A 13,427-nucleotide genomic window follows, 5' to 3' on the forward strand; every position below is an offset into this window, starting at 1 on the left:
TGTATCTATCCATATTTGTATTTTGGACTGACTGCAGCTTGTAAGATGTGAATACTGACGTGAAATTCAGCTGTGCAAGTCTTTAAAAGAATAACGCATTTCCAAAAATAAAATTCTAAGTATAAGTATTTATTTTACTTCAGTGATGGTACTTGCTGCCAATATTGCAACACAAATGACTCTTTCGGTACAGTACTCAATAAAGCATCTTGCAGCGTTTTAATGCAAATTAATGCTCAATGACTGAGGGGTGTATTTCAGCTAGGAAAATATGTCAAATATCTTGATTACATTCATGCAGGACATTTCAAATTGAAATGTCAGAAAACGGTTTAATATAAATATTATTTGCAAATTAAGAGGTTTCAAAATAATATAGGCTATTTCATCACTGAAACATAAACATAACATTTCCAAACTTTCTTTATTTTCTGGCTACATTTACGTGTAATCATATTTGGAGTAACTTATAGAAAAGACTTTAACACTTTAAGTCTTTTTTAGTTCAGCATTTCTTTAATATCACGTGTCATCTTAAATCTAATGTTAATATGCTCACGGCAAGATTCCTTGAGATTATATCACCTTCAATTCGCTTTAATATAATTAAATGTACCAGAGGTATTCAAAGTTGAACGTTAACGCATCAATTGTTTTAAACGTATTGCGAGTTTTTTTAGTGTTTTTGCCAGAGACTATATAGCTACTACATTTCTTTAAATACCAATATCGCTTGGCACGTGACGTGACCAACCACCTGAAATGAACGAGAGCTTTATTTGTTTAAACCACCACCCCCGTGGTGCAAGTGAGGCCAGTCGTTTCTATGCGGACGTCCCCGCCAGTATTGTGACGCTTGTCCTTTCGACGCGGCGGCGGCGCCGCCACGGTTCGTTGCGCCCGTCTCACTTGAGCGGCGAGAAGGGAGTGGGAAGGAGAAGCTTGTTGGACTGCGCCACCACGTAGCTCACGCTCTCCCGCACTGCAAGACAGGACAAGCTGCTCGTTGGGCGGCCGATCCAACCGTGGAATTCAAATAAGATCTGCCTTCGCACATTAAAATAATCGCTGGCACGAGCCGGAGGTGGCGTGACACGACATCGTGAGGCTACATCAATGAACAGCGAGGCACGGAGGTTCTTTCACACGGGCAAGTTCAAGCTTGCCCTCCGCCAAATCATTTTGTTTCGTAAGGAGGTGGAGTTTCTGCAGCAGGTTTCTGCAGCAGGTTTCTGCAGCCTTACTGTACATTGGTATTCTTGTTTCGTGCGTGGACTAATTCATTTACGATAAAACACTTGACTTGAGTGTGGCTGGGCCACCATGCACGTGTATAATTAGCCACCTCTGTAGATTACGGATCAGCAGTGGAGGTACCTTCACATGCCTCATACGTACAAGGGTAGAAGCTGTTTTCATTACAGCTGCTCATGCACCTGAGCATACATTGATATACACGGGAACATGTGCTGGGTGAGGAGGTAAGGTGAGCCTTTTAAATAGGATTAGGTATTAAGTTCGAGGTTATGTTACGAGGCTAGGATAGCGATTATGGTAATGGGTAATATTATGGATGCAAGTCTGCATCCCAACATATGTGCCAGGTGGTGTGTACCCTACGAGCATTTTAACTACAACACAGACATAAACATATATAAGATGTGTGCAATTTGACTATATTTTGGAATTGACCTGACATCGGGTTAAATCTTGACTTAAAGCTTTCGTGACTGCAGCAATTCATATTCTTGGTTCTTTCGGTAAAGCGAGGTAGATAGAAAACAAATAATACAAATTTAAAAGAATAAAATTAAAATAATAAAAGCAAAAAACACAATAAAAATAGTGAAAAAAGAATAAAATGATTTAATAAAAGCAAAAAACCGACGACGTTATTGTGTTTTTTTTCCTTTTATTATTTTCAAAATGTTTATATTTTTTATTATTTTAATTTTATCATATTCTTGGGTCTTTCGGTAAAGTCACGTATATAGGTTCAAAGAAAATAATAAAATAACAGAAAACTACGACGTTTCGATCGCAACGCAAGCGGCCGTCTTCAGGAAAAGGGGGGTTCGCTTCCAAGAGAAACTGTTTGTAAGGGTTTGAAATGGGCGTAGTCCATTACAAACAGTTTGCCTTGGAAGCTCACCCCCCCCCCCTTTTCCTGAAGACGACCGCTTGCATTGCGATCGAAACGTCGTAGTTTTCTGTTCTTTTTTATTATTTTTTTGAACCTATCTACGTGACTTCACCGAAAGACCCAAGAATATGAATTCCTGCAGTCACGAAAGCTTTAAGTCAAGATTTAATTTTATTATTTTTATTTTTTGTTTTCTATCTACGTGACTTTACCGAAAGAACCAAGCATATTCAAATACATATTTGCCAGTTTCATGTTCAATTAAATTTATAAACGTACAGTATGTCTGTCGGCAGGGATACAACATGAGACGTGTGGAAGGGCACCATGTAAACGGGGCACAATGCGTTGGGCTGCCGTGTGGGCTTTTGGCTGGGAACTGGGTTGGTGGTGCACGTGGGAGTGAGCCAACCTGCCGCAACGACACGTGCGTCTTCGTGAGCCAAGTGCCTGCCGGCCGCACGCGAGTCTGCGCTGTCGAAGTTCCACAGCACTTGCACTGCACAAGGAAAAGTAGATGTAATTTCACCTCAGGTTTGTTTATCCATCGTGACAAAGTGTCCCTTGGCCGATCTCTCCCGGTTATGTCAACCTCTGAGTTAGGGAATGACCCATGGAAGCAGATACTGCAGATCTACCTCTGAGGCCCCTTCAAAGGGGACCTGGTCTACACCTTCTATAATCGTTTTCACTCTCCCCGAGAGTGAACGATTCTGCAACGAGGAATGCCACAGACAGCAAGTACTGGCACCAACAATTGTTCAAGCTCTGTGATCTTATATTGGGATGTTTGGCCAACTCCACTAATGAGTGTTTAGACTGTACATGCGGGATAAAACTCACACTCAATCCCCATACAGAATGGACATTGATCCACTTTCTGTAGTTCTATCCCCTGACAAGCCAGGAGATGGCGACCACAAGCTGGGAGGGAGTTTCACGAACTTGTGTCATCTAGCAACCCTCGCCTCCTCAGCGCAGGATCACAGATGCATGTGCCACAAGTGCCCGGCTAAAGTATAACAGTAATGGCGCACTTGCATGACAGTCAAACCAATGTTTTTAATTTTCGGAGATGAAATGAAGCCAATTTAAGTAAAGAACTAAATTAAATGTGATGGTTTTGTTTTATGTAGTCGTTGGTAACTGGGATAATACAATAAACTCGCTACACTTGAGAACCGGGTTTAATTACAGGTGACTGCCGAGATTTGAGCCCACTGAATTAGTGGCACCAGCTCAGCACTGACTTCTGAGCCAAACATCCACCTCAAAGCTATTGTTGGTTTAAAGAACACATGATTGATGCCAGCATAGACTTAACAGTCGATAGGATGCCCCTTAGTTCTGTGTTATTTAATACATGTTCTGAACTATGCTAACCCTTCACCAAACAGTTTCCCGATAAACCACAGAGGTTGGTAAATACAAAACCTTGGATGTGTGTCAGTGGAATGAGCGTAACGAAACCACGCTTCCCATTACCACGGCAGTGAAGCCAGTGGTTATTACGGGAACGTGTGTGTGTGTGTGTTCGCACGACAGAGAGCTCAGGGGTGGTGGTGAAGACCTCGGTTGAGTTTGCCAAACTCGGAGTGCCAGACGCCAATGAGGGAAGCGTATCCGACGTGCTGGTGTGTGGTGATGGCGGCACGGAACGCCTTCCCCCACAGTGCGGGCCCGCCGGGCTTCATGTCGAACGTCACGAGCTCGTACACACCTCCCAGCGCGAAGTAAAAAAGGCCACGCATGAAACACTCACACTCTTAAACGATAAAAACTAAGCTTTTTTTTTTACCAGATATAAAGCCCACTGAGCTATACAGCTCTTTTCCAGAAGCGACCTGGCCACAAACGATAGATCAACGAAGCGGCTTATCGTGTGGAAATCTATAGCAGCCAAATACTCTAAGCGCCTGTTTCTAAATGTGGAAGGAAAAACCGGAGGATCCCGAGAAAATTCCACGCGATCATGGGGAGAACATGCAAACTCCAAATATACAGCAGGCATCAGGGTCGGGATCGCACCCACAACCTTTTGTATACCAGGCGAGGAAGTTAACATCTCGTCACCGTGGCACCCAACTATTGAAATAAGCCTCCCAGCCACCTTTTACTGATATCGAATGACTACCTGCTAATGAGATATAGGATGGCATTCATAGCCACTGGTGACAAAGTCAGTGGTGGAAATACAAAACGATAAAGTTGGTATTTACATATCATCTAAATGTAATTGTATATCGAGGCGCTGTATAGAAACAGTGGAGCTATTTTTGTTATATATATAGTGAGAGATGCAGACAATTATAGGCAGGGAAAAAAGGCAAGGCCTTGTAACTGGACTGGAATAGGGGCAGGGAATCAACAGCATAGGTAGGTTCCAGACAACAGAGGCAGTACAGGTGAATGAGTGATCTCCAATTGAGCTAAGGTTGACAGGGAAATATTCCCATAAAGGAGACAGGGTCTCCAAAGAACGACTACCTTTGACTTCCCAAACAGCGGTACTCACTTTATCAATTGTGAACAGACAATGGACGCATGTACCGTACTAAAACAAGTCTTTGTACTAGCCTTAATTTTACGTCCTCTATACATGAAATAATCACGCAATATTTAGTAAACCAGCTCCTTCATTGTCTGGCCGATCTTCCTTACTCACAGACAATAACAGTAAAGTGAGAACAATAAGCTATAATATGTAAACCAAACATCACACGACATACCTCCCTGCTTCTTTGGCTCGCCGAGTTCATTCCAGGGTACCAAGTAGGTCACCTCGCTTTCAAGGCTGCACAGCATGGGCATGGCCTTGGCGATGTAGGTCTCCTGCCATTCCGGGTCTTTGGCCAGTGCCGCTCGCACCGCCGTCCTCTGTGCGTAGTCCTCTGTGCACACAACACCACCACCACCAGCAGCAGCACTATCAAAGCTACCACCGTGAAATATCATCAGGCATTGCGAGCACCTTCATCACCAGCAACAGTGCCACCAGCAGCAGCGCCACCAGCACCAGGTTCATCATCATCAAAACCTAGCACCCTGTAATAACGATTGTTAAAACCACAGCCATAACCATCACCACAACTATCACCACCAAAATTATATTTCTCCTACGACCATCATTATCCACTTCTATCGCAAACATGACCAGCAGTTGCATCAATGTCACCACGACCATAAGGGCCTCTATACTTTAATGACCAATTACCAAGCTAGTGGTGGTGGTGTTGTGTGCACAGAGGACTAATTTTCCAACTTGTAACATGGATGTTCCTGTTCAAAAGGGCTTACTCTTACCACATGACGCTGTTTTAACATTGATTTTGCAGCAAAGGGAACAATTTCGTTTATGAAAGAATTCGTAACGTGGCGTTCAACACAATAACATTTAATGTCACAATACGGGAGTGGGGAACTTAAGTTGTGAAATAAAATTATTCAGGCGCCAATGCTACAGCTACGTGTGATAAGAACGGACACTGGATCCATCAGCATGCTTATCTTACGAGGAGGAATACTACATTTTCCATAGAAGTTACCAGGTGATGGCAGAAACAACAGCTGGGACAATTAGATAGGTAAATTAATCAACCAAAACTCATATCTGTGAACCCACACGGTTTACCCGTATTCCTGTACAGGGAAATTTAGTTTTCAGGTCCATACAGCGTACAGCCGTTTCAAGACGGCAACATTTTTGTTCTTGTCGTTATGTTTGTGTTTCTCCCTTGTGATGGGACTTTGTAGGATGAACGTTGAGATTTATAAGGGCATGGGATGACCAATCAAGTCTGAATTGGTCTCTAATAAGGTAGGCCCTGACAATGGGTTGACAGGTATGAAAACTTGGAATCACCTACTCTGTCGATTACGCAGGCACCATTAAAAAATGGAAGGCGCTCCCACATCTTGCCTCCTGAAGGCAGGAGTCCCCCTACAAGTCATGCCCAGCGCGACACGACCGATGTTGATGACATCACCATAGTTTCGCCCATCACCTCCTGTCCAGCGGCAAGTGTAGGAACAAGGTGATAACCATTTTCATTTTATCAAATAAAGTCAGGTTAACGAACCTACAACCCATTAATGTTATCCTTGGCAATCCCTCGTATTAGGGTAATGGTCGCCCAAAATATGCCGTGTAATGTTCAGAACTGACGAAGGATGGCAAGCGGACATGAAGTTCACCGCTTGCTATTATTGTCCCGATTCAGTCTAGCAATCAATTACTTAAATAATTCGGGTGGTGTCCCAGCTGCAGCACCTCAGAATAGTACGGTTGGCTACTAGGTACAGTGCGAAGGAAGTTCAACATAATACATACGCTTTGGTTCTTTCGGTAAAGTCACGTAGATAGAAAAACTAATAATGTGAATAAAAATGATATTTATTTTTATTATTTTTTATATCTACGTGACTTTACCGAAAGAACCAAACAATATGAATTCCTGCAGTCACGAAAGTTTTAAGTAAAAAAAAATACATACGTAGGTACGTGGCGGAAACAAAACTGCCGACCAGGCGTAAGGCTATCCTCTTGGCGTACGGCCAACTCACCGCCAGGGCCACAGCGAGCCCAGGAGTGGTGGTGCGCGCGGGTGCCGTGCGTACCGTACTGCCATATGTGCACGAGCTGCACGAGGGGACCGTGCTCCACGGTCCAGTAGCCGATCAGCGGGGAGTGCGCCGTTCGCAGCTGGATGCACTCGTTGGTCAGCTTGAGGAAGGCGGGGAAGGCGTGCGGGTGTGCCGTGTACGTCCTCAACTCGTACATCCGCCCGTGCTGCTGCTGCCCCACCGTCATGGAGGCCATTCGCCGCGTGGCCTGCTGCGTCGCAGAGCGTCAAGCGCACGGGAAGCCGCGAGTCTCAGCAGTATTATATGAGCATCCTCAGCAGTATTATATGATACTGGTAGGAACCTCCTGGTTACACCAGCCCACAGGGGATTATTGTGTCAGTCCATCCATCGCGCAGGGAGGGGCTGGGTGGGGAGGGAGGGGCTGGGTGGGGAAGGGAGGGTGGGGAGGGGCTGGGTGGCGAGGGTGGGAGGAGTGGGGCTGGATGGGGAGGGGCTGCTCACCCCGTGGTGCCCTTATAAAACTCAACGTTTAACCTACTCACGACGGCTTGTGCCCTGGCCATTGACCAAGCAACCCAACGTTCCTACCAGCTCCCTCCGCAGGAATGTGTTTTATTGTCAGCGTTTCATTTACTCGTCATCATCTTAGTCATGGTAATTCCACTGCTGGATGAAGGCCTCCCTGAGCTGCTGCCATCTCTCATGATGCTGTGATGTAACAAACCACCGAGTGGTTGAGACCAATGGAGTGGCATCAAAAGGAGGGAACACGCCCAAAAGGATGTCTGCTGCATAAAGCAAAATCAGCTCGTGTGCAGAAGGATTGTTGCATTGCGAAACTATCAGGGATGGCGATGGCTTGTGGATGGCCTTTGTTCAGCAGTGGATTTACCACGGTTGATGATGATGATGGCGACGATACATACGAATGATTATTACCTGCCTCCCCAAGGGAACGTTGCAGGACTTGAACAGTGATGTGGCCTCCCGAAGCAGATTTCTAAAAGCCATGTTTGCCTCTTGGTTCACCAGTTATCTGGAAACACAACCCACACAGGCGTTCGCTTATAGTCATCCAGCGACACACACAACGCACAGGCAATGAGGTTTCTCCAGTTCGAGAGGCTGTGGTGAATTTTCTCCGGATATTCAAAACACCACCAAGCACAAAGATTTGGCCATGCAGGTAAATTAACAGCGATTGCGTCCTCTCCACGTTGTCCCCTCCGACTAGCACAGTTGGCTCCCTATGGTGCGAAACGAAGTTCAACGTACATACATACAAACGAGCTTATGCTTAATACACCCGCAGAATTAACCAGGGTGGGATCCCAGACACAAATCGCGAAACTCTACAAGAAGTGGCGAGCATGCTATACATCGCTGGACCACGTCATATCCCGGGGCTGTGAGGTGGAGATGGCTTGGGAAGGCCTTCATGCAGCAGCGAATTGATCATTGCTGACGACGATTCTCACTCACTAATGCATTATCCCCACGTTACTAATGACCACAGCCTACCGTGTCCCCAGCTACAAAACCCCGAGTCTCCCTAATTACACTACTGTATTGAGAATTCAGTGAAATTCTGAGAATCAATTAGTTGCACATTGAAGTCAAATAATGCCACTATATGTGTGTATACATCATATATTTTGCTGTGCTATATGCATACAAGCAGAGCAGAGCACGTATACTTATATAAGCTTGAAAAGCAAGTTTGGCTACATAAGGTACAAAATAAGTTATCGGTTCCGATTTCCATTATTCAGTACATGAATCAAATTGGGCATGTTATCCGATGAGACAGGGCACATTCCGGTACATTACACATGCTTCTGTAAAGGTGTTCCTGGAAATTGCCTATTGAGACCTGTGTCACGACTTGCATTTTGCAATGATCATTTTTTTAAATATATACATCAAAGGTACGGAGCCCATTAAATGGCCAGCAAATAAACAGCACTATTAAACTTGCAATACATATATTTAAGGCCTCGACACAGAGACGTGCTTTCTCTGTGTGCCTATGTACGTCTCTCTCTCTAGGTATCTCTGTGATATGTCTGTCTATATGTCTCTGGTACTGTGTTTTATCTCTTTCTCAAATTGAGCATTCTCAGGAAGAACGTAATCAACCAGGTAGGGTGTTGACTTATGTTATCCGACTCTCTGTTGTATTACATAACATTTCTAAGTATACTAGATTTGTGTTTCTATTTCATTTATACCTGATGATGATTGCTTGTGTTGCAATCGAAACGTCGTATGCTAGTATTTAATTTATAATTTTCTCTTTATACGTGACTTTACCGAAAGAACCAAAGAGAAGAATAAATGAGGTAAACGTGCTTCTTGAATTGAGCAAAATTCTAAAGAACTTGAAAAAGGAGACGATGGGAGGGTCTTCCGAAGTTTGGCAGCTTGAGGGCAGAAACAGAAAGAGAAGCGGTTTAACCTGCAGTGTGGTGATCATCTACTGCAGCATGGGTGAGACGAAACAGTCCCTCTGGTAGACCAAGCCCTCAGAGTGAGTAGAGCAATCAATGAGTGAAGTTCACAGGAACAGTGATCATTGTAGCAGCTATAGAAGAGTGATAACGATGTTGGCTAACCAGTGGTGAGTGATTGGGGTGAATAAGGGAATACCACTGAACTGGAGCATCAATCACCCCTGCTGCTGCTTCACACTGCATAAATGAGGTAGAAACTCTGTGCTCCATCCCAGATATGACAATAGCCTTCTAACTTCGGCCGAATCTGTCCTTTGTAAAGTCGGAATCATTTTTTAAATTATTGTTTACTCAGCAACGCATCACCGAGTCATAATACTCATTTTCATGAGTGTTATGCCATGTTTTGCAGTCATGGGCGATATTGTACAGTGTAATCCCAATTAATTAATCTGAAGGTAGTTTTTTAGCATTGGGATGTTTGGCAAATACCGGTTAGATGATACATGTTGTTTATGGCTACAGAGGAAACCCATGCAGGACAGCGGGAAAACACACAAACTCCACGCAGAAAAGTGCCAGAGTAGGGCAGTGAACCCAGGCCCTTCTTGCCGCGTGGCAAATGTGCTACCACTGTGCCACCCCTACTGCCCTTAAGCAAGTCTTGAGCATGGAAAAAAAAGCCGAGCTTCACAGATGTCTCCTTGACGAGATCAGTAATACAAGAACTGTAGTAATTACATGACAGGTCAGATAAGTTTCGATTTAAAGCTTTCGTGACTGCAGGGATTCATCTTCTTGGTTCTTTCGGTACGTGACATTACCGAAAGAACCAAGAAGGTCAGATAAGATTTCTGTGATACCAGCTGTATGAAATAGCACAGTACATCGGCCATGATGCATGTGGATGCTCAGCAAAGTGTATACAATTATTTAGCTTTTAGGGCAGCCAGAGGTTACTCTGTGCGACCAGTGATTGTTAATAAGTTAGTGTGGTTAAACATTTACAGAAGAGCAGATTTATCGCAAAAGATACAATTCTGCTGAGGTTCAAGTCTTAAAAAGCAATCTCGATAATAACCCTATTAAATAAAAAAATAAATGGCAACATTAAAGTTGTATGCAGCAGGTTCCTGATGATTTACGACACTGGCATGTAGTCAGTAATATGGTAATACAAATAATTCCCCATATAGCCTTAACATACTTTTAGGGCAAGTGCTGTTAGCGAGCACCTATGATGGCTGGCACGGCACACGACGGGGTGGGTGGCCAGCACCACCCCCAGACCGCCTTTGTCTCCTGAGTGGCGATGTTTACTACACACTGCACCAGGTACTAATTTGAGGCTGAGTCGACCTAGGGGAGGCCCAGGACCGGTTCAGATAATCGTCACTGGTGTTGGCCATGAGCGGGAATCGAACTCGGGTCGCCAGGTTCGTAGCGCAGGTGCAACTTGTAATCGACAAGGGTAATGTACAGCCTTCAACGTGCTGCTAAATGAGAGCCTCCCCACGCCATGCTGTTTGTGGGGGGTTTTAAGATCACACTTCACACAAATGGCGACACGATGCAATTGTGTTAGGATTAGTTTAACTTGAATGTTTGTAAATTGTGTATATTTCACGACCATATAGCTATTAATAATCTATTCATACAAATGCATATTTTTTATTGGCTGTATTTTTTTGTTAGTATGATACATTTAATGGAATTTTAGCATTCCTGTACAGCTGCGAAATCGTAATCGTCAACGCCATCACCATTCACTATGTCACCAGGGTAAGAGTTCATTTCTAGGCAAATCTCTTTTGCAAATTGACAACCTCAGATGCAAAATACCGAGCTGTATTTTTATTTCTCCCGTAATTTGGTTCTTCTGTTCATATATTGTTTTAATTGTCATTTTTGTATTTTGTGTTATATTCCTTGCTTTTATCATTTTTCCGACCCATGCCACTTTTGAAAATGAGCGTACAGCATACTGGGTCTCCGAGTTCTCGCCTTGTCTCCTAAGCTTTCACCAGATTAAACTAAATAAACCAAGCAGTGTTAAATTCCACACAATCAACACAATATGCCCTCCTGATTGCCAATCACCACCAACACTAATGTCCTTGTAACAAACGCTACGGCACTCCTCATTGCCCCAACGCTTACCACCAAAACCCCCCAAAAATACATTTTGCAAACACCCTCCACATGCAATGCCCACCAAACTCGTAACCAAGTGCCACGAAGCTTCACAACTCAATGCCCTTCAAACTCACTGGCGAACGTCCTTCACTCTTAGCCCAAGCATCACACTCTTAACCCACCGTAGACAATGTAACACGACTCCCGCCCCACACGCGAACTGCAGCAGGCGTGTAGCGGCACGCTTATGCAGACTGTCAATTGTAATGCGAAGCTCTCATGTGAACTATCTATTGCAATATGACATCCTCAAACTAAAACTGTGCTGTTTTCACGCCTTACGTGAACTACTACCCATGACAATTCACAGAAGCAAACGCTGTATGAGCTAAAACTCCGCTGTCTCTGCAGCTACAGCTAATAAATAGGGGTTAGTCCATAAACGTCTAAAGTAGCGGTGCCTTTCCAAGACCAAATGTTATCCAGCAGCATGCGTTTAAGCGAACGAACGCTGGAGCAATTTTGATCTTCTTGGTTTCACCAGCAAGTAACATCTCTAAACTTCTATAGAATAAACACAACAGCGGCGTGTAAACTACCAATTACAATGCGGGTAACCCACCCGCCCCAAAGTAAACTACGCATTTGCAACCGCAATCACTTTTTGACTTCGCGGATGTGCAAGGTCGCCAAATCCGTCGACTGTGCGCATCGAGGGGCAGAGAGTTCGGCGAAGTTAACATGACGAGACAACAACGACAACAACAACAATAACAGCAGCAGCATTTAGTAATTACGTGTTTACGCGATGAGTTCTCTAACGCTAGCCGGAGGGGGCCGTCGCGGTCACAGCTGACGGCGGACGGGAGCCGCGCGGGGGTCATCAAGCGGCGATCAACAGCTGTCGCGTGAATAAACAAAACGCGATTTTTAAATACCCCCCCCCCCCCGGTCGCACGTGGGAACTTGTGCTTCAAGGCGCTGCGCTGTGGAGTGTGCAGACATGGAGGTTGTTTTTACTGGTGGGAACGTCCTGGTTACACCAGCCCACAGGGGATTGTTGTGTCCGTCGTGCAGGGAGGGGCTGGGTGGGGAGGGAGGGGCTGGGTGGGGAGGGGAGGGTGGGGAGGGGCTGGGTTGGGGTAGGGGCTGGGCGGGTAGGGTGGGGAGGGGCTGGGTGGGGAGGGGCTAGGTGGGAGGGGAGGGTGGGGAGGGGCCTGGTGGGGAGGGTGGGGAAGGGCCGGGTGGGGCGGGGCTCGGTAGGGGACGTTGGGGCTGGGTGGGGGGTGGGAGGGGTAGGGCTGGGTGGGGAGGGGCTGGGTTTGGAGGGTGGGGCTGGGTGGGGATGTGAGGGTGGGGAGTGTGGGAAGGGGCTGGGTGGGGAGGGGCTGGGTGGGGGCTGGGGCTGGGTGGGGAGGGGCTGGTCACCCCGTGGTGCTCTTATAAAACTCAACGTTTAACCTACTCACGCCGGCTTGTGCCCGCCCTCACAGTCGGGCATATTTGCGGAATACACCACGCGCCGTTGACCCTGGCCATTGACCGAGCAACCCAACGTTCCTACCAGCTCCCTCTGCAGGAATGTGGTTAGTGTTTGTTGGGTTAGATCGCGTAAATATATAAATGAGTCGTTAGACCCGACATAGTCTGGGTACTGTGCGTGCGTGCGTGCAGCAAGCAATAGCTGTCAACCCACGCGGTTAATGTCGTATTATTGTAACAAGGAGTGTTCAGGTCGATACGGTGTACAGGTGTTTCAATACGGGCAAAAATATGTGTTATTTTTAATACTCTTTGTTTTTTTTTGGTAAAGTCACGGAGGTGAAAATAAAATAAAAATGAAAACAACTAAATTAGATCACGACGTTTCGGGCACAACACAAGCGTCCGTCCTCAGGTGGGGATAAACAGCGAAATAACAATAATTTAGTTAAAAAAAAATTCTTTTATTTTTACCTACGTGACTTTACGAAAAAAAACAAAGTGTATTGTTTCACTAGTTCATTAAACCTATTTTTGGCAGTCACGAAAACTTCAAATCTAGAATGTTTTTTTTTATATCTGTTTGTGTTTCTCCCTTGTGATGGCACTTTGTAGGATGGACGTTG

The 13,427-nt window shown here is 45.2% G+C and overlaps 1 protein-coding gene across 4 annotated transcripts; it reads right to left on the reverse strand.

Moving 5' to 3' along the window:
* Positions 1-108: 108 nt before the first annotated feature.
* Positions 109-12,230, reverse strand: LOC144942002 (protein NipSnap homolog 3B-like). 4 transcript variants are annotated; one of them, XM_078868598.1, is made up of 7 exons: positions 12,117-12,230; positions 7,670-7,766; positions 6,761-6,974; positions 4,873-5,034; positions 3,714-3,863; positions 2,556-2,642; positions 109-982 (listed from the first exon to the last, which is right to left on the reverse strand). In XM_078868598.1, exons 2-7 carry the CDS (start codon positions 7,739-7,741, stop codon positions 906-908), a joined length of 762 nt encoding a protein of 253 aa, XP_078724724.1. In that variant the 5' UTR covers positions 7,742-7,766; positions 12,117-12,230; the 3' UTR covers positions 109-905. The 4 variants fall into 4 exon arrangements, with proteins under 4 accessions (XP_078724724.1, XP_078724721.1, XP_078724725.1 ...); XM_078868595.1 differs by having other exon boundaries at positions 6,761-6,977; XM_078868599.1 differs by having other exon boundaries at positions 12,125-12,219.
* Between the last annotated feature and the right edge of the window lie 1,197 nt (positions 12,231-13,427).

Source organism: Lampetra fluviatilis, chromosome 26 (genome assembly GCF_964198595.1).
Source record: "Lampetra fluviatilis chromosome 26, kcLamFluv1.1, whole genome shotgun sequence".
In the NCBI taxonomy this organism is placed as follows: domain Eukaryota; kingdom Metazoa; phylum Chordata; class Hyperoartia; order Petromyzontiformes; family Petromyzontidae; genus Lampetra; species Lampetra fluviatilis.